Consider the following 20666-nt stretch of genomic DNA (forward strand, 5'->3'; position numbering starts at 1 on the left):
AGAGAGATAGAGACAGAAAGAGGGGAAGTGAAAAATCACCCCCCAGTGGGGTTGGCCATGCCACAATCCCTTCTCCATTCTCCTCCTGGGATTTTGGGCATACACGCACATGTGCCCTACATGATTTTTAAGCCACTGAGTCCAGGATTCAAACCACAGTAGGCCATGTGGAAGTCCAGTTCCTTAACCACTATGCTACCTGCTGACTCTAGGACTTGGTTTATTTTGTTCATGGCTCTATCTACAGTATCTAGACCAGTGTTTGATTAAAAGAGTATACTGAGCTAGCCCATGGCATGGTAGTTAAGGTGGCTATGTCCCATATGGATGACCATGAAGCTTGAGTCCCAGGCCTGGTGGCTTGAAAAAAGATGTCAGACACATGTGTATGTATGCCCAAAATCCCAAACAGAGAGAGAAATAGAGGAGAAGGAATTGCAGCGTAACCCTGCCCCATGTGTGGTGATTTCTCGCTTTCTCTTTCTCTCCGTCTCTCTCCAGTGAGTTCATGTGCCCTCTGGCAAATTAAAAAAAAAGAAAAAAGACTATACTACAGAAACCAGTTTCATTATCATACTAAATGTTATTTCCCTTTTTCACTCCCATTCTTTCATGAGTATATGTAGTCAATTTTTCTAGAAATTATATGATGTGGGATATTGCAACAGATATCCAAAGCATGTGAGAATTCACCTCTATTTTAAGAGACTTGTAAAACTATAAAAGTATCCTTCTTTTCACTCTTTTTTTGGAAAAGATACAACTTTTAAAATACAAAATGCTATTTATCAATATACAGTGGGTTTATTAGTGTTTACATGAATTAAAAATACATATTTTATCATTTTAGTTTAATTTCTAATACAGTTAATATCAATAGATATAATCCATATAAATAAAAACACTTTGGAGCCTCAACAATTTTTTTAAAGGATTTTGCCATAGGGCATGTACACTCACCAGAGAGGGAATGTGAGAAATCATACCCTGGGGCAATGGCCAGCTGCAATCCCTTTTCCTCCATTCTCCTCTGAGAATTTTGGAGACACCTGCACATGCTCCTCATGTGATTTTCAAGCCTCTGGGCCCAGGACTCAAACTACAGTCAGCCATGTAGGAGTCCTTGCTTTAACTACCTCACTACCTGCCCAAGCCTCAGCAATTTTTAAGAATGTAAAAGGATTTTGAGGTCAGATTGTTTGAGGACCTCTGCTACATCCTATACTTCAGGTTAGTTCCAGTTCAGCAGTTTTAGAAAATGTATACTTATTATTCAAATTATTGAATAGCAAATGATATGAACAAAAAAATGACTCAGTGAAAAATTGATATGTGAGAATTTGAAATGTGAGTCCACTGAAACAAATTACAGTGGTTTGTTAATGTTTTAGGGTCCTTAATATAGTACATTATTTTTATAGGTAATTGAAAGAAATAGAGTTACATTGGCTGAGAAACTTTACCTCAATGAAAAAGGCTGGCTTAACTATTCTAAGCATTTCATCATATTGCTGTCAAACAAGGTAAAGCTCATTTCACTTATGGGAAAAGAGACTCCTAGTGTTGAGGGTTGACTATAAAAAGTCTGCTAAATTTCTAGATTTCTAAATACTCATAGTTTTGTATTTGTGCTTTATTGTGAGTAAAATGAAAACTCTAAAGAAAAGTGAGTAAAGGTTCTTACTTGTATTTGTCTTCTATCCTAATTAAAGCAACTTAAGCAGTTTATCTAAATTTAATAACACTACAGAGTTAGTCACAGAGTCACAATTCCATTTATAGTACTTAAAGTAAGTAGCTGTATTTATTGAAATAGTTGCATTATAGATTTTTAAAGAATTATTTAATTTATTATTATTATTATTATTTCATTAGCTATAGGGCATGTGCACTTACCAGAGAGAGACAGAGGGAAAGTGAGAAACCAAGCTACCAACCATGTCTGGGACTTGAACCACAGTTGGCCTTTGCTACCGGACCACCTGCCGGCCCTGCATTATTGAGTCTTTCTAAGTATTTTTCAGTGAGCATAGTAGGGGGAAAAGGAGGAGACTGGTATTAAGTGTGTTTCTACAGAGTCAAACCATTTACACTAGTTTCATTTAAATCTTTAAACAGTGCTGGGAGATATGTATTAGGACCTTTATTTTATGCATAATGAAAGTTAATCTTAAATAAATTAAATAAGCCAAGGTTACACAGCCAGTAAATGACTAGGATTTGCATTTGGTTCTGTCTGGTTTCACAGTTTCTGTTCATTCTAATGCATCGTGCTGTTCTGTGGAGGTCCTGTAAGGTCTGGGCTCATGTTGCAAATGAAAAAAAAATCTTATTTATGGGGAAGGGAGAGGATGCCTACGCTTGCCAGAGAGAAAGAGAGAGAAAAGAAGCACCCTCCACCCTCAACTAGGGTGTGGCCACACCCCAATCCCTTTTACTCTATTCCTTCCCGTCAGGATTTTGGACATGCACACACACATGCCCAGCATGTTTTCAAACCAGCAGGGTAGGGATACAAGCTGTGATTGGCCATGTGGGATTCAGTTCCCTTAACCACTAAGCTGTAGAGAAGCCCCACTGATGATATTTTGAAAAAGAAATGTCTTCAATTTTTTTATCTATTTTCTATGGACATCTCTAGTATTATAATGCAATTAATAATGGCCTGGTATATGATAATAAGTTCATTATATGAATAAATAATTAAGTTGTCTGATGCCATGCCTTTTATCTAGGACACTGCAGACCTTGCGTTGTTACAGAAGTTGACACAAAAGTGGAGAAACTTAATGAATAAGTTTAGACAGGAGATAGAACAAACTGAAGAGTCTACAAGTGAGAAATTGCAAATGATCAAGGAAGGCCTTATCAAATGGCAGCAGTTCTTCAGAAATAATAAGTAGGCCTCCAAGAATCTTGTTTTTCTGGTTGTACTATATCATGTATGATAACTCTAGCAATTCTCTGTTTCTCTCTCTCTTTTATCTTTTAATTACTTTAATTTTTAGGTTGACTTTAGGGAGGTAACCAGCAGCTCTGACAAAGGTATGTCCTGCTAGGGACTTGAAAAGGCTTGTGGTTTCTAGTACTAATTATCTCTGTAGTCCATCCTGATCCCTTTGTGTCATTGCTGCTGCCTCTATTTAAATCCAGATCTTTTATTTTAATTCTTTTGTTTTTAATTCTTTATTTAATTTTATTTATTATTATTATTATTTATCTGTTATAGGGCTTGTGCACTCACTAGAGAGAGACAGAGAGAAAGAGGGAAAGGACAAAGCGAACTGCCAGGCTGTGACTCAAAACCATGGTCAGCCAAGTGGGAGTCCAACACCTTAACCACCATCCCACCCTCTAGCCCCATTTTCATTCTTTTTCTTTTGGAGAGGTTTTTGCTATATGGTGTGTGCACTCGCCAGAAAGACAGAGAGAAACAGAGACAAAAGTGAGAAATCACCCCCTAGAAGAGATGGCCATGCTGCAAACCCTTCTCCTCCATTCTCCTCTCGGGATCTTGGGCACACATGTACACCTGCCCAGTGTGAGTTTAAGCCACCGGGTCTGGGACTCGAACCGCCGTTGACTACGTGGGAGGCCAGCGACATAGCCATTACGCTAACTGCTGGTCCCCGCATTTTCATTCTTTTTTTTTTTCTTTTTTGGTAGAGAGATTTTTGCTATAGGGCCTGTTTATTTGTCAGAGAGACAGAGAGAAACAGAGACAAAAGTGAGAAATCACCCCCTAGAAGAGATGGCCATGCTGCAAACCCTTCTCCTCCATTCTGTTCTCGGGATCTTGGGCACGCACACACATGCGCCTGGCGTGAGTTTTAAGCCACCAGGTCCGGGACGCAAAACACAGTCAACTACGTGGAAGTCCAGTGATGTAACCATTACATCATTTGCTGAATCCCCATTTTTATTCTTTTTAATAAAGTCAACTTATGTCATTACTATTGGCAAACTTGAATATCTTGATCCGTCTGCAAATTCTGTAGCATAATAGATGTGTAGTGAAATGGGATCATTGGGTGGCAGTTATAGGGAGATTGATTTTGATGAGATATCATGCTTTGTAATAATTAGAGAAGTCTGACAATAAAAGAAGCTGCTAATAAAGTGGTAAGTCGAGGCTGAGTGACTAAATTACAGCCATGGTTAGTGAGAATTTTTACTTTGGATGCAAGCTACTCTAAATGATTTCTAAATATTTTTTTTTGTGTTAAGATGCTTTATCTGCTGAAGAAATACGTTTAGATACTATTTGCATTTCAAATTGAGAACAGTGGTTATAGTGTTTCATATCTCCTAAAGGTTTCCCTGGTAGTAATTGTGGAAGTCATAGAAGCTAAAGCTGATACTTCTTCAATCTGATTGCTACTGCCATTTGCTCATTTCTAGTGATTGTTGACTCAGCTGGGAGGGGAGCACAAGTGGTTCTCTTCTCCCTTTCTCTTCAGGAACTTCTGTATCTCTTAATAAGACTTAAAATAAATAGGGACCAGCAGTTAGCGTAATGGCTATTTTGCTAGACTCCCATGTAGCCTACTGCGGACTCACGCTGGGCACATGTGTGTGCGTGCCCAAGATCCCGAGAGGAGAATGGAGAAGGCATTGCGGTGTGGCCATCCCCCTGGGGGGGATTTCTCGCTTTTTTGTCTCTCTGTCTCTCTCTGTCTTTCTGGTGAGTGCACGCGCCCTATAGCAAAAACCTCTCCAAAAAAAAAACAAAAGAAAAGAAAAGAAAAAAAGACTTAAAATAAATAAAAGGAAATTATTTTAGCAGAAGTCAGTTCCCCTGACCTAAATGTTGAGTTTTGTTCTGGAAGCTGTATTCAACAGTAATTCTTCTCATGATGATACAGCTTTGAATTCCTAAGACCTGAAACCACCCTTTTAAAAAACACTAGTGGGACCAGCAGTTGGCGTAATGGCTATGTCGCTGGACTCCCACGTAGTCGACCGCGGTTTAAGTCTTGGACATGGTGACTTAAACTCACACCAGGCACATGTATGTGCATGCCCAAGATCTCGAGAGGAGAAGGGAGAAGGGGTTGCAGTGTGGCCGTCCCCCCTGGGGGGGTGATTTCTCGCTTTCTGTCTCTCTCTGTCTTTCTGGTGAGTGCATGTGCCCTATAGCAAAAACCTCTCCAAATAAATAAATATAAATAAAAATAAACATAAAACACTATCATGGCCCATAGCCCTGTAACTGGGAGACTAAGTCTGATTCAAATCTGAATTTATATCTGTAAATTTATTTTTAAAGCAAAGTATTTCCAAAGTTGGTATTTTTAAAGTTTATTTCTTTTTTTCTTCCACGAGTGAGAGTGAGACACACAAAGAGAAAGAGAGGCAGAGAGAGCACCCCCAGTAAGGTCATGATGCCATGTTCTAACTCAGCTTTAGCCAGCCAGGATCACGGGCGCATGTGTACTCAGTGTACTCAGGGAAGTCTCTTCACCTGAACCCAGAATCCTCCCCTGTGGGTCACCCTTGCTGAGCATCACGTTCACCATCATGTCACTGCCTGGCCCCTAGATGTGTAAATGTAGAGACGAATGCCTGTAGGGAGAGGGCTATACCTGAAAGTCATGGCTAAGACAATCATCAATGAAAAACATAATATTGTTAATTAGCATATAGACATACTGTTTGCTTTGTTTATACCTTGTTTTGAGACCTTTCTCTTGCTCTTTCTCTTATTTCAGTGAAAAAGACATTTTATTCCTTAGTAAGGGAAACATAGTCGACACAGTGGCCTCAGACTTCAAGCAGTGGCAAAAAGTAAGACTTTCTAATAAATGGCTTGATCATCAAAGTTCTGGTTGTAAATCTTGGCATGCTTCATCTACAACCGAGTCATATCTCATTCTCTAAAAATGTCATATTGTTTTATAAAAGATGATGAAAACTGCAAGACCATAGGGGCTTTTAAAAATTATACTTATTTTCAATTCTATTTCACATTTTTTTATTTAAATAAAGTTAGGTTGCCAGAAAAAAATAAAATAACTGGGAAAAGATACTTGAGTGGCAGCGAGAGCAGTCCTGATTCTCTCATCTAGTTATAAGATGTAAGTAACATTTGTGCCTCTCTTGTATCTGGCTCTTGTCTTAAGAACAAATTGGACTTTCAAAATTAACTTTTTTTGATGGTAAAATATTTGCAACATAAAATTTACCACTTTAATAATTTTTTAGTATACATTTCAATGGCATTAAGTATATTCACATTGTTGTATAATTATCATTACGCATCCATGTCCAGATGGATGTCTCGTCATCTTCTCAAACTGAAATTATGTACCCGTTAAAAACAATAACTCCCCATTTCTGCTCCTCTCTTCAGCCCCTGAAAACCATCGCTCTACTTTGTGTCTATGAATTTGACTATTCTAGGCACCTCACGTCAATGGAATCACACTATTTCTTGTTTTGTGACTGGTTTATTTCCTGAAGCATAATATCCTTAAGGTTCATCCTGGTAGCATGTGTCAGAATCTTCTTCCTTTTTAAGGCAGAACGATATTCCATTTTATGTATGTATCACATTTTGCTTATCTGTTTATAACATCTTTTTAAAAGAGTTTGAGCTTGAGAATAGGTTTCCTTACTCAAATTACTGTTATATATAATGGGTTGTAAGACAACCCAGTAGTTTCACAAGGGAAAATATATAATGTGATATTGAAATAATTCTTAAATGAATATCAAATCACCTAATGAAATCTCACCCTGATACCAAAAAAATTGTCTTTTATTTTTTTTGGAATGACTTGAACAGAATATTCTCAGAATTAAAGATGTTTTCCAGCCCACATATAATATATCTAGGGGCTTTTACTGTTCATCTGACAGTTTAATATGAATTGATAACATTTTTAAAAATCAGGCTTTTTAATTTATTTTTATCTTTTATTATTATTATTATTTTTGGAGAGTTTTTTGCTATAGGGCACATGTACTCACCAGAAAGACAGAGACAGACAGAGGGACAGAAAGCAAGAAATCACCCTTCAGGTAGTGATGGCCACACTGCAATCCCTTCTCCTTCATTCCCCTCTTGGGATCTTGGGCACGCATGCACACGCGTCCAGTGTGAGTTTAAGCCACCAGGTCTGGGACTCGAACTGTGGTCAGCTACATGGGAGTCCAGCGACATGGTCCCAAGGCTTCTTTGTTTATTAGGAATAATAATAACTCTTATTTATTAAGCACTTTTTGTCAGGAGCTGAAAATGCTTTTTACATATTATCTTATTCTTCATAGTAGCCATATGATGCCAATCTTGAAACTTAAAAATGTTAAACAACTTATCTGATTTATCTAAAACTGGGAAGAGGCAGAGTCAGAGTTAGAGTTTAGTTTTCTCCAACTCTAAAATTTTTACTCTTTCTTTCTTTTTTTTTAATTGCCAGAGAGTATGTACACTCACCAGAGACAGAGAGAGAGTGAGGGAAAAAACATTCTCCAGCGAAGCACGGTCATACCATACTCCTCCAGTTCTCCATCCTGTTGGGATTTAGGACAGGCACACACACACACCCAATGTGCTTTTCAAATTACCAGGACCAGGATTTGAATTGTGCAGTGAGCAATGTGAGATCTGACTCCTTTAACCACTAGGCCAGGGACCAGATCTCCAAAATTGTTGCTTTTTTTATTATTCTGCTGCATTGCCACCTTCTTCTCAATATTACTCTTTTTTTTGGCGGGGGGGAGGTTTTCGCTATAGGATGCGCACGCTCGCCAGACAGACAGAGAGAGACATAGAGACAGAAAGCGAGAAATCACCCCCAGGGGGGATGGCCACACTGCAATCCCTTCTCCATTCTCCTCTCGGGATCTTGGGCACACACACACATGCACCCGGTGTGAGTTTTAAGCCACTGGGTCCGGGACGCGAACCACAGTCTACTACGTGGGGGTCCAGCGACATAGCCATTACGCTAACTGCTGGTTCCCTCGATATTACTCTTATTGAAAGGTGGGCATTGTTTCCATTATCTGAGTCACAAATAGTGTTATATACATAAACTGTACTTTATTTTTTCCGCAAATATTCATTGGTGTGCCATGTTCAGGACTTTGATTTGGAGTTAGACTGATGAATAAAAAACAAACTGTACATCCTGGGAGCTGTCTCAGTCTGGTGGGGATCATATTACAACCTTACTAAAACAAGTAATAAACATGCTCAGCTCTCTAAGATTTGATTGCCTGTCACTAATTCTTTGCCCACATAGGATTTAACACAATGATTTTCACCCTGGTAAGCAATGTTTTTTTTTTTTTTTTTTTAATAAGACATCAAAATTAATTTAAATTCACTTTAATTTTAAAAGTAAAGTGTATGTTACGTACCATCTCTTTGGAGGAGAAATGGTATGAACAATGATAATAGGCTATATACTCCAGAAGAATTGGAAGTCACTGGAGTATGAGGATCTAAATGACTTTGATTAAATCATTATTCACTCCTTGCCCTCTCATTCTCTAGGTGCTGAGTGAGGAAAGAGAAAAGTTTACTGGGGATAGTCTAGTGTCAAAATATGATTCCCTCAAGATTATCAAACATTTACAAGAAAACTGGGCAGAAGTTGGGCTTAGGATATTTGGTCGCCATAAAAATATGGAGGGGGTGATGCCACCAGAGCAAAAGTACATGGACGAAATTATCAAAAGTATAAGAAGACTCTACAGAGAATACGAAATAAGAATAACTGGGGACAATGGTAAGAAAAAGATGGTAATTAGATTTCTTGTCACTTAAAGCATTTTAACAGTAATTACTATTTCCAATTTAATTAATATTTAAAATAAAATTAATGCATGCATATAGTCCTAAAAATCAAGCAAAATGAACGAAGTATGGAGATAATTTTTATTCAATACATATCGCCTATTTAAGCTATACAATTCAATGATTTTTACTGTATTAAAAGACATGTACATTCATTATCATAGTCAATTTAAGAATATTTTAATCAAAATAAACCTTAAAAGATACCCCATACATTTTATATCTCATCTTTTTTTCTAAAGAATTTTTTTAGGGGGCCGGCAGGTGGCATAATGGTTAGGGGAGCTGGACTTCCACATGGCCGACCACAGTTTGAGTCCTGGACCTGGCGGCTTGCTTTCTCACTTCTCTCTCTCTCTCTTTCTCTCTCTCTCACTCTGTCCCTCTCAGGTCAAATTAAAAAATAAATATATGGATAAATAAAGTTAAATAAAATAATTCTTTAAAAAATGAATTTTTAAAATGCCATTTATCACCATTCTCCTTCAATTTGACCAGGGTGAGACAGAGAGAGATAGAGAAAGCAAGCTACCAGGTCCAGGACTCAAACTGCGGTCTGCCATGTGGGAGTCCAGGGCCTTAACCACCATGCTACCTGCCAGCTCTTCTCTCATCTTTTTATCTCCCATATCCCTGTCCCAGTGCTAAGGCTACTTTGTCTTTTTAGATTTTCGTCTACTGGACTCTATAAATGAAATACTTCTATAAATGAAATAATGTATTATGTGCTCTTTTGTGAATGGGTTCTTTCACTTAGCATAAGCTTTTTGAGATTAGTCCATGTTTTAGAATGTATTAGTACAATGAATTTTTTTTCAGTGTCATAGATAAAACTTTTTTTTGGGAAATGAATTCTTTTTTTTAAGTTTTCATATTATATTTAATCACATATATCTTTACCGTGTATAACATTTCTTTTTCCAGCACGATTACCATGCATATCAAGACAAAGCCATTACTATTCACATCATCATCATCAAGTAGCTTTTCTTTTTTCCCCAGATTACTATTATCATTATTTATTCTCATTTTTTTTTAAAACATTCAATCACTATATGTCATTTGGCTTATAAAGAGATTTTACTCAACATGAAATACTTCTCACACCAGTCCAGTTGAGAATACTGTACATATTATCAACAGATAGTAAACCATTTCTATGTCCCACAAATGTCATGCCCCTCTCTATTTGTTCTCTTGCTATCCTTCTCTATACTCTTCCCCACCCTCATTCCACACTGTCTTCAACATTCATAACTATTTTCACTACTTTTTATGTACTCCAATATTTCAGTCTCTCCCATAGAGTGCAGATAGTTGATATATATTAATTGGATACATGATATCTTTCTTTCATAGCCTGGCTTGTTTTACTCAGCAATAAATCTCCCATATTCGACCACTTTCTGTCAAATGCAGGATCTTTTTTTTTTATGGCTGAATATTATTCTAATACTATTCTATAGAGTATATGTGCCACACTTTTTCAATCCATTCATCTGTTTGGGTTGGTTCCATGTCTTAGTGATTGTGAGTAATGCTGGAATAAATGTTGATGTACAAGTGCTTTTCCGACTGATGATTCTCCTGTGCTTTGTGTAGATACCCAGAAGTGGGATTGCTAGATCAAATGGTAGTTCTATTTGTAGATCTTTGTAGAACCTCCATATTGTTTTCCACAGTGGCTGGACCAATTTACATTCCCACCAACAGTGTAAGAAGAGTTCCCCTTTCACCACAACCCCCCCCCAACACTTACCACTTTTTGTATTTTTAATCATTTTTTATTTTTGAGAGGTTTTTGCTATAGGGTGCGTGCGCTCGCCAGAAAGACAGAGACAGAGAGACAGAAAGCAAGAAATCACCCCCCAGGGGAGATGGCCACACCGCAATCCGCAATCCCTTCTCCTCCATTCTTCTCTTGAGATCTTGGGCACGCATGCACACATGCCCGGCGTGAGTTTTAAGCTGCCAGGTCTGGGATTCAAATTGTGGTTGACTACGTGGGAGTCCAGTGACATAGCCATTACGCTAACTGCTGGTCCCTCATTTTCTTGATAGCGTGTTTTTAAAGTTTATTTATTTCTTCTTTCCATGAGCAATAGAGAGAGAAACAGAGAGACAGTCACCTTCAACAGGATTCTAATGCCTTGATTCACCCTCAGCCTCAGCCAGCCCTAGATCTGCTACTATACTCAGAGAGATCTCTGTATATGAACCTAGAACCTTCCCATGTGAGTCATACTCTTAGAATGCCATGTTTTAGTACTGTATTATTATATACCCAGACTTTTTTTTTTAAAGTACAAAAGTTTTTAGTTTTGATAAAGTTCATTTAATTATGTACTACTACTTTTTTGCTTGTGCTTTTGGTGTCAAATTTAAGAATCTTTTATCAAATTCAAAGTCATGAAAATTTATCCTTATGTTTTTTTCTTTCTTTCTTTTTTTTTTTTGAGAAGTTTTTGCTATGGGTGCGTGCACTCACCAGAAAGACAGAGACAGACAGAGAGACAGAAAGCGAGAAATCACCCCCCAGGGGGGATGGCCACGCTACAATCCCTTCTCCCCCATTCTCCTCTTGGGATCTTGGGCATGCACGCACATGCGCCCCTTGTGAGTTTAAGCTACCGGGTCTGGGACTCGAACCGTGGTCGACTACATGGGAGTTCAGCGACATAGCCATTACGCCAACTGCTGGTCCTAATTCTTATGTTTCTTCTAAGAGTTTTATAGTTTTGTTTTTAGATAATAGTGTTTAATCCTTTTTTTTTTTTTTTTTTTTGTTTTGGGGTGTTTTTGTTCACCTGTGGCCATTTTGTATTTAGGAAAATATTTATAAAGGACTATAATTTCACATTGGGTGCTTTTGTGTTTTTTAGATAATAGTTTTTAATCCTTTTTTTTTTTTTTTTTTTTTGGCTATAGGGAGTATGTGCTTGCTGGAGATAGAGAAAGATGAGAGAATGAGAAAGAACTCCCACCCTTAGAGGGATGGGGGAATGGTCTTTCTTCTCTTGGGATTCTGGGCATGCCACATACGTGCCTGGTGTGTTTTTCAAGCTGCTGGGTCCAGGACTCATACCATGCAATTGGTCATGTGGGATCCAGCTGCCTTATCACACGCTACCAGCTGACTTGGTGTTTGCTATGTTGTGAGTTAATTTTTGTGTATGTTATGAGATAATGTTTCAATTTCATCCTTTGCATGTAGATATCAAGTAGTCACAGCATCATTTGTTGAAAATAAAAAGTTGTTAATCCTTTTTTTTTTTTTTTTTTTTTGGCTATAGGGAGTATGTGCTTGCTGGAGATAGAGAAAGATGAGAGAATGAGAAAGAACTCCCACCCTTAGAGGGATGGGGGAATGGTCTTTCTTCTCTTGGGATTCTGGGCATGCCACATACGTGCCTGGTGTGTTTTTCAAGCTGCTGGGTCCAGGACTCATACCATGCAATTGGTCATGTGGGATCCAGCTGCCTTATCACACGCTACCAGCTGACTTGGTGTTTGCTATGTTGTGAGTTAATTTTTGTGTATGTTATGAGATAATGTTTCAATTTCATCCTTTGCATGTAGATATCAAGTAGTCACAGCATCATTTGTTGAAAATATTATTCTTTCCACACTAATGGTCTTAGTGCCCTTGGTGAAAATCAGATGACCAGAGAGATACGTGGGCTTATTTTGTACTCTCATAACTATTCTTTCAATTTATACGTGTCACACTGTCTTGAATACCATTGCTTTGTACTAAGTTTCATAATTGAGAAATGTGAGTCCCCAACTTTTTTCTTTTTTGAGTTATTTTGGCTATTCTGGATATTTCAAATTTCAGATTATCAAATTAGGGATGCTCAACCTGTATTAAGGGAGCAAAAATTATGATAGCAGTGTTTTTCTAAAGAGAAAAGTTGGATAAAGATGATTTTCATGGCAATAGTAATGGTGCAACAAGTTTTACTGTGCACCTACTAAGTGTTGAGCTCTTCATCAAGTTTTTATGTACACTGTTTAATATTCACAAAACTTAAAGACCAGTAAAGTGGCCTCAAATAGACTATGGGAACAAAAGCATTAAATGACCTGCTGAGGGACTCAAAACTAGCCAACTGATGAGCCATTATTCAAGTTGGGTCAATGGATGGCAGAGCCTAAATTCTTGAGCATGTTTTAGGCTGTCACTGATTAAGAACCACTGTTGATAATTTCACTGTGAGCTCTGAACAGTCAGTCGAGTCATCTACTTGCAGTAGAGTTCACTGTTCCCTGCCTGCTTTCCAATCAGGCATTGGTCGAGTAGATTTTCTACAACTGATTTAATCCTCTCTGTTAAAGATCTACTTACATTATGTCTCCTTTCTTGAGTCAGTTTTTATTATTTGTGTGTTGCTAGGAATCAGTCCACTTTATCTAAGTTTATCTAATTTTTTTGTCACAATTGTTTATAGTATTTTATAACCCTTTGTATTTCTGTATAGTTGGTAGAAATTTCCCTTGTTTCCGTTTCTGATTTTAGTAATTTGAGTCTTTATTTTTCTCTTGGTCAAGCTAGCTAGAAATTTATAATTTTGTGATTTTTTTTTCTCCCAAGAGTCAGTTTTTAGTTTCATTAGTTTCCATATTGTTTTTTTTTCATGTTTCTATTTTTGTATTTTCTATATCATTAACTTTAATTATAATCATTATTATTTCCTTCCTCCTGTTTGGTTAAGTTTAGTTTCTTCATCTTTTTCTAGTGTCGGAAAGTAGAAGATAAGTTATCGATGTGAATTTTTTTTTTCTTTATTCTTACAGTAGGCATTTAATGCTACAAATTTTCCTTTCAACATTGCTTTGCTAGAGCCCATAAGTGTTGTTACATTGTTTCTTCATTTTCACTGATCTCAAGTATTTTCTTAGTTCCTTTTTGTTTTCTTCAACTTATTGGTTATTTAGGAATGTGTTATTTAATTTCCACATATTTTTGAGTCTCCTCAATTTTTCCATGATCAATTTATAATTTCACTCTACTATGGCCTAAGAATATAATTGACATTATTTCTATCCTCTTAATTTTAGTATTTATTTATTTATTCACTTATTTATTTATTTTAATGGCTTAACATCTTATCTTCCTGTAGAACGTTCCACATGTACTTGATAAGAATGTGTTTTTGTTGGGTGGGATGTTGTATAGCTGTGTGTTTGGTTGGTTTATAATGTTTAAATCTGATATTTTCTTACTGATCTTCTGGCTAGTGATTTTATGAAGTAAAGTACTAAAGTTTCCAACTCTTTTGAATCATCTACTTCTTTTATTTCTCCCGTTTTTTGCTTATTTATCAAGCTCTTTTATTAGGTTCATATATGCTTATAATTGTTATGACTTCTTGTTTGAGGGATCACAGTAAGAGATATGATATGTATATTATCATACATTTTTAAAAATTTAATTTTATTTGTTGTTATTATTATTTAATTTGCTATAGGGCACATGTACTCACCAGAAAGAGAGAGAGAGAAAGTGAGAAAGCCAGCCACCAGGTCTAGGACTTGAACTGTGGTTGCTTGTATGGGAGTTCAGCACCTTAACCACCATAGCACATGCTGACCCCGATGGATTGACCCTTTTATCATTGTAAAATATTTTTATTTCTAGAATCACTTGTTGTTTTAAAGTCTATTTTGTGTATTACTGTAGCTATTTCAACTTTCTATGGTTGTTATATAGTGATATATTTTTTCTGTTCTTTTACTTAAAACTTTTTTCTTTTTTAAAAAAAGTTTATTTATTTATTCTATGTGTGAGAGACACAGAGAGAGAGAGGGAGCGATAGGCAGCACCAACAGGGTCCTGATACCATAATCTATTCCTCTAGCTCCAGATTATGGGCATACACGTGCCTGGCCTACTCAGGGAGGTCTTGAACCAAGAACTTTCCTCTATAGGATTACCTTACATAGCATTGCATTTTACTGTAATGTCACCATCTGATCCTGTCTTTTATTTTAAATTTATGTCTTTGAATCTAGGCAACATATAATTAGGTCAGTTTTTTAAAAATCCAGTTTGATGATCTCAGCCTTTTGATTAGATTATTTAATTCATTTACATTTAATGTTATTATTAATATAGTTAGATTTACATCTGCCCTTTTACTTTATTTTCTGTATATTCTATGTATGTTGCATTGAGTGAATTTGTTAAATATCGTGTTTAACTTCATTAATAATTTTATTTTACTGTATCTTAAAAGTTTTTTTTAGTGGTTTCTCTACAATTTTCTACACATACCTAAATTTATACGATTAGTTTCAGATTCATAATATCTTAATTCCAGTAATATGTACTAACATTACTTCTATATAGATCTATTCTCTTTCCTTTTTTGGTGGTTTTATTGCTATGCATATCACATGTCTTAATGTTATGAACCTTAGAATACATTGTTATTATTATAACTTTACTACATCTTACCACTTCTTTAGTTCATTAGAGTTTTACTTTCACCTACCTCTGGCTGTTTTTTTTTTTTTTTTTTTTGCAAAATATTATACACATATTACATTACTAATATGAGAGTACTTCATAAAATTCATTTAAAAATGAAATTAAAGTATGAGTTTATTTTGGGGCAAAAAAATTGAAATCCATACATAAGTTTTTTAAAAATAATACACATTTCCATGAACTTTTTCAAAGATCCCTGTAACTTAAAAACTTTAGTCACTGTTAATTTTATTTATCTTTTTAATATTTTTGACAAGCTCATCCATTTATTTCATGTGTGAGAGAGTAGAGAGAGAGGGAGAGGGAGCAATACAGCACCTAATAGACTTTCAATGCCACAATCCACCCTAGCTTCCACAAGGCTAGATCACTGGCACACACATGTCTGGAGAACTCAGGGAGATCTCTGGATGTGAACTGGCAACCTTTCACAGCACATGTTTTTACCATGACACCTCTCCCTGGCCCCTCTATTTTATTTTTGACAAATGAGTTTATTTCTTCCATGTGTGAGAGAAAGGGAAAAACAGATAGGTAGCATTCTTAGCAGGTTTTTGGTGTCACAATCTACTCTCACATTCAGCCAACCCTAGATCATGGGTACATGTGTATGTGCCAAGCATATTGAGGGAGGTCTCTGGACATGAACCTCTCTATATGAGTTACCTTTGAAGAATGTTACATTTTACAGTTGTACCACCTTCCAGCCCTTATAATTAATTTTGAAGTCTGTGTCTGATAATTGGATAATACCTTGGTCTCCAATTTTTTTTAAGAGTTTTTTTTTTTCCTATAGGGTACTTGTGCTTGCCAGAAAGACAGTGAGAAACAAAGAGACAAAGTGAGAAATCACCCCCCAGAGGGAATGGCCATGCCCCAATCCATTCTCCTTTCTTCTCTCGGGATCTTGGGCACACGTGCACGCACACACATCTGGCGTGATCTTAAGTCACCGGGTCCAGGACTCGAACCGTGGTTGATTCCATGGGAGTCCAGCTACATAGCCATTAATGCCAACTGCTGGTCCTGTTCTCCAATTTTTTTGAAGTACCCTCATATTAGAAATGTAATATATGCATAATATTTTGCCAGAAAACAACACAGAAGTAGAGAGCAAAACTCTTAATAGGCTAAAGAAATAGTAAAATGTAATAAAGTTATAATTATAATAATGTATTCTAAGGCTGATAAGATTAAGAGATGTTATATATTTATAGCAATAAAACCACCAAAGGGGGGAAGAGAATAGACCTATATAGAAGGTAGACCTATATAGGTATTTTTTTATTGACTTTATTTTTTCTTGGTTTTGCATAAATTCTTTTTGTATGCTTGACTATTCTGATTGAATGTTGGACCTTTTGTGTGAAAATATCTAGAGATAATTTGAGACTTTGGATCAAGCTATTATTTTACAAGAATGATTTTTAATTTCTTTTCTGGTTAGGCTTTTTAGGGTAGGAGTGGAATACCTTCATCCAATCATAGACTGAGCTAAAATTAAGTCTAGCTTCAGGATTTCCAGAGGCTGGTTAGTTTCTGTTCCACCCTTATTCTTTTCATTGTTTTAATTTAAAAATTATTATTTTTAATTACCAAAGGGTGTTTGTGCATGAGAGAGAAATAAAGAGTGAATTCCTCAGTGGGGCATGATCATGCCACAATCCTTTTTCCTTCAGTCTTAATCTCATCAGGATCCTGGACACACACGTGTGTGCCCAATGTGTTTTTCAAGTAGCTAGGGACCAGGACTCGAGTCCTGGTTGGCTATGTGAGAAAGCCACCTCTGTACAATGCTCAACTGCTGCTTTGCAGCACCAGCCCTCCACCCTTATTCTGAAGATGTAATGCTTCAGGGATTCAAGGATCCCAAATGAAAGCCTGGTATGCTTACCAAGGCCTTTACTCCTTGGCGTATTCTAAACTTCAATGTCATCTCCCCAGTAAAGTGACCTAATATTCCAGTTGCATTAGAGATAATGAAAATCCAATCTTCTAATCCCATGAGAGATACTAAAAAAATCTATCAAGACTCTTACTGACTTGGGACCAGCAGTTAGCGTAATGGCTATGTCGCTGGACTCCCACGTAGTCGACCGCGGTTCGAGTCCCGGACCCGGTGGCTTAAACTCACGCCGGGCGCGTGTGCGTACGTGCCCAAGATCCCGAGAGGAGAATGGAGGAGAAGGGATTGCGGCATGGCCATCCCCTCTGGGGGGTGATTTCTCGCTTTCTATCTCTCTCTCTCTATCTGTCTGGCGAGCGCACGTGCCCTATAGCAAAAACCTCTCCAAAAAAAAAAAAATTTAAAAATTAAAAAAAAAAATTAAAAAAAAAAAAAGACTCTTACTGACTATATCACGTATTACTTAAGAATCTTTCCCAGTATGGTCTTCCAGGCAACTTTATCTGTGGAGTGACACTGTTGTCTGGTATGAAACTACTCTGTGTGGAAAAACATTCCTTGATTTTATATACCAGCAATCATACAGAAAACATGGCAATAGCTATTCATTAGAGTATACAGTAGATAGAGAAAAATGAAATAAATGGTTTAAAATGAAAAAGGAACTCAAAATAATGAATAATGGCAAAATTAACAGATCTTTTTTTAAAAAACACTATTCTAAGTATCTTTTTGTTTTCTTCTTTTGGTCAGAGAGCACTTAACCTTGCAAGAAAGAGAGAGAGAGAGAAAGAGAGGGAGAGAGAGACAGACAGACAGAGAACCTGCCAATGGGGCATGATCACACCGCAATCTCCTTTTTCATTTCTTCACCCCATAAGGTTTTGGGCATACATGCACACATACTGAGCATGTTTTACAGGCTGCTAGAGCCAAAATTTAAATCATGGTTGGGCCATGCAGGATCTGCCTTCCTACACTACAGGGCAGGCCCAACCGATCATTCTGAATACTCCTAAAAGATCAAAATGTACTGATAAAGGTAATGAAAATAATTTTATCAAGGACAGGAAAACAGTATACTCCTTTTTGTTGTTGTTTGTATGTACTTGCCAGAAAGATACAGAGAGACAGAAAGTGAGAAATCAACCCCTAAAGTGTGATGGCTGTGCCACAGTACCTTCTCCTCTATTCTTCTCCTGGGATTTAGGACTTGCACACACACCCACCTAGTATATTTTTCACGCCACGTCATCTGAGACTCAACCACAGAGTTGGCCATGTGGGATCCAGCTGTCTTAACCAACATGTCACCTGCTGGCCCCCAGTTTGCTTTTCAGTTATTTCTCTTTATGTAATTCTGAATTGGGAGCACATTCATTTCCTATTTTGCAAATGAGATAAGACAAAGAGAAGGTATTTTGCCCTGATCTTACAGTGAATCAGTCCACAAGATTCACATTAGGATCCAAACTCAATCTTTGTTAGATGAAAAACCATAAACTTCGTGAAATCCTGATTGATGACCTAGAAAAATGACTCAAAACTTATGATTTTTTTTTATTTTTTATTTTCATTTTTAGTTTTTGCCAGAGTGCACGTGTGCTTGCTGGAGAGAGACAGAGAAAGAGAGAAAGAGACAGAGAGAAATCATCCCCTGTGGGGCATGGGCATGCTGCAATCTCTTCTCTTTATTTTTACCTCCCGTTGGGATTTTAGACATACCTGTACACATGCCCAGTGTGTTTCTCAAGTAACTGGACCTAGATCTTGAACTGTGTGGTCAGCCATGTAGGATCCAGTTGTCTTAACCCCTAGGTCATGGGCTGGCCCCAAAACTGTGATATTTATTCTCATTTCTGTTATTAACTATCTCATAAGCATGAAGAAACTGTTTATCATCATTGTCCTAACAGAATGACTTTACAGAAAACTACAGCTCATAGTTTCTGGGTGCATTTGGTTTTTAGCTGAGAAGACAGGAAAATGTCAATAAAGAAATGGTCTATCAGTCATAAAGACGTAAACTACACACAGTGTTTATTCACTAAATGTTTCTTAGGAACAATTCTCTACAAGGTTCTCTTTTAGGAAAGTCATAGGATAGTAAAAAGATGAGAGAAAAGATATGTCCTTGCCTGGTACAATTTTAAATTTTAGTATTGATGTAGAAGCCATACAAATACTTGTATTGTAAAAGCTAATGCTTTTCTACTTTTCTAGGTATCTCTAAAAGTCTTTCAAGTGTGATTAGTTCTCTTGACTTCTGTTCTTTCAAGTTGGAAAGTGTCCTGGAGTTTCCTGATGTGCTTCTTGAAGAATTGGCAATAGTTAATGAAAAAATTAATGAAATGAAGCTACATTTTGATTTAATGTTAAATGTTATGGGTACTGTTCCACAGTACGTAGACCTGGATTCTGGCTTGTAAGTTCCTGTTGCTCTCTTTCCTTCTGAGATAATATTTTAAGTTTTATTTCAATATAATTCATATCTCACATAATAAACTCTTCTATAAATAGTTTAATTTAATTTATTTTTATTTTTTAAATTTTTTTTAAAAATTATTTTATGAGTGAGGTAGATGGAGAGAAAGAAGGGCAGCCCTGACAGGTTTTTTTTTGGGGGGGGAGGGGAGAGGTTTTTGCTACAGGGTGCATGTGCTCACCAGTGAGATAGAGAGAAACAGAGAAACAGAAAGCAAGAAATCAGCTCCCAGGGGGGATGGCCATGCCACAGTCTGTTCTCCTCCATTCTCCTCTTGGGATCTTGGGTGTGCACGCACACGCGCCCGGCATGAGTTTAAGTCACCAGATCCGGGACTTGAACCGTGGTCAACTACATGGGAGTCCAGTGACATAGCCATTACGCTAACTGCTGGTCCCAGCCCTGACAGTTTTTGATGCTGCAGTCTATCCTCAGCCTCAATCAGCCTGGATCCCTGGTGTATATATTCATGCCTGACAAGAGAACTTCACATGTGAACACGGGACCTTTCTATGTGGTCCAGCATTGCAGAGTGTTGCACTATCACTGTGCCAGAAGCTGGACCTGTTTTACTTTTAACTGACAAATAATGTACAGTTTTATGAAGTCAGTGTCGTGCTTCAATACACACATATTTCATGGAGTAATCGAATTGGGATAATTAGCATGTTCATTATCTCAGATATTTATCATTACTTTGTGTAGAGTACAATTAAAATTTTCCCTTTTAGCTATTTTGAATACATAATATATTATTATTAACTACATTTCCCTTGCTGTACAATATATAGAGAAAGAGAGATAAAAGACTCCCAATGAAGTCTGGTCATGCCACGATCCTTCCTTCCTCTAATTCTCTGTTCCATCAGGATCCCGGGTATACCTGTCATGCTACTGCCAGGGCATGGATTCAAACCTCAGTCAGCTCTGTGGGATCCAGCTTCCTTTGCCCAGTACTAAATTACTGCTCTACAGG

At 37.1% G+C, this 20666-nt stretch overlaps 1 protein-coding gene across 2 annotated transcripts in view; it reads left to right on the forward strand.

Moving 5' to 3' along the window:
• AXDND1 (axonemal dynein light chain domain containing 1) overlaps positions 1-20666 on the forward strand; it is a 132705-nt gene that overhangs the window by 52015 nt on the left and 60024 nt on the right. For both annotated transcript variants that reach the window (XM_006142312.1, XM_006142311.1), the window contains exons 12-16: positions 1422-1523; positions 2736-2899; positions 5712-5787; positions 8504-8738; positions 19429-19630. In XM_006142312.1, the coding sequence (XP_006142374.1) occupies positions 1422-1523; positions 2736-2899; positions 5712-5787; positions 8504-8738; positions 19429-19630 (779 nt within the window). The remainder of the gene's footprint in view (positions 1-1421; positions 1524-2735; positions 2900-5711; positions 5788-8503; positions 8739-19428; positions 19631-20666) is intronic.

Source organism: Tupaia chinensis, unplaced genomic scaffold (assembly GCF_000334495.1).
Source record: "Tupaia chinensis unplaced genomic scaffold, TupChi_1.0 Scaffold000074_1, whole genome shotgun sequence".
In the NCBI taxonomy this organism is placed as follows: Eukaryota; Metazoa; Chordata; class Mammalia; order Scandentia; family Tupaiidae; genus Tupaia; species Tupaia belangeri.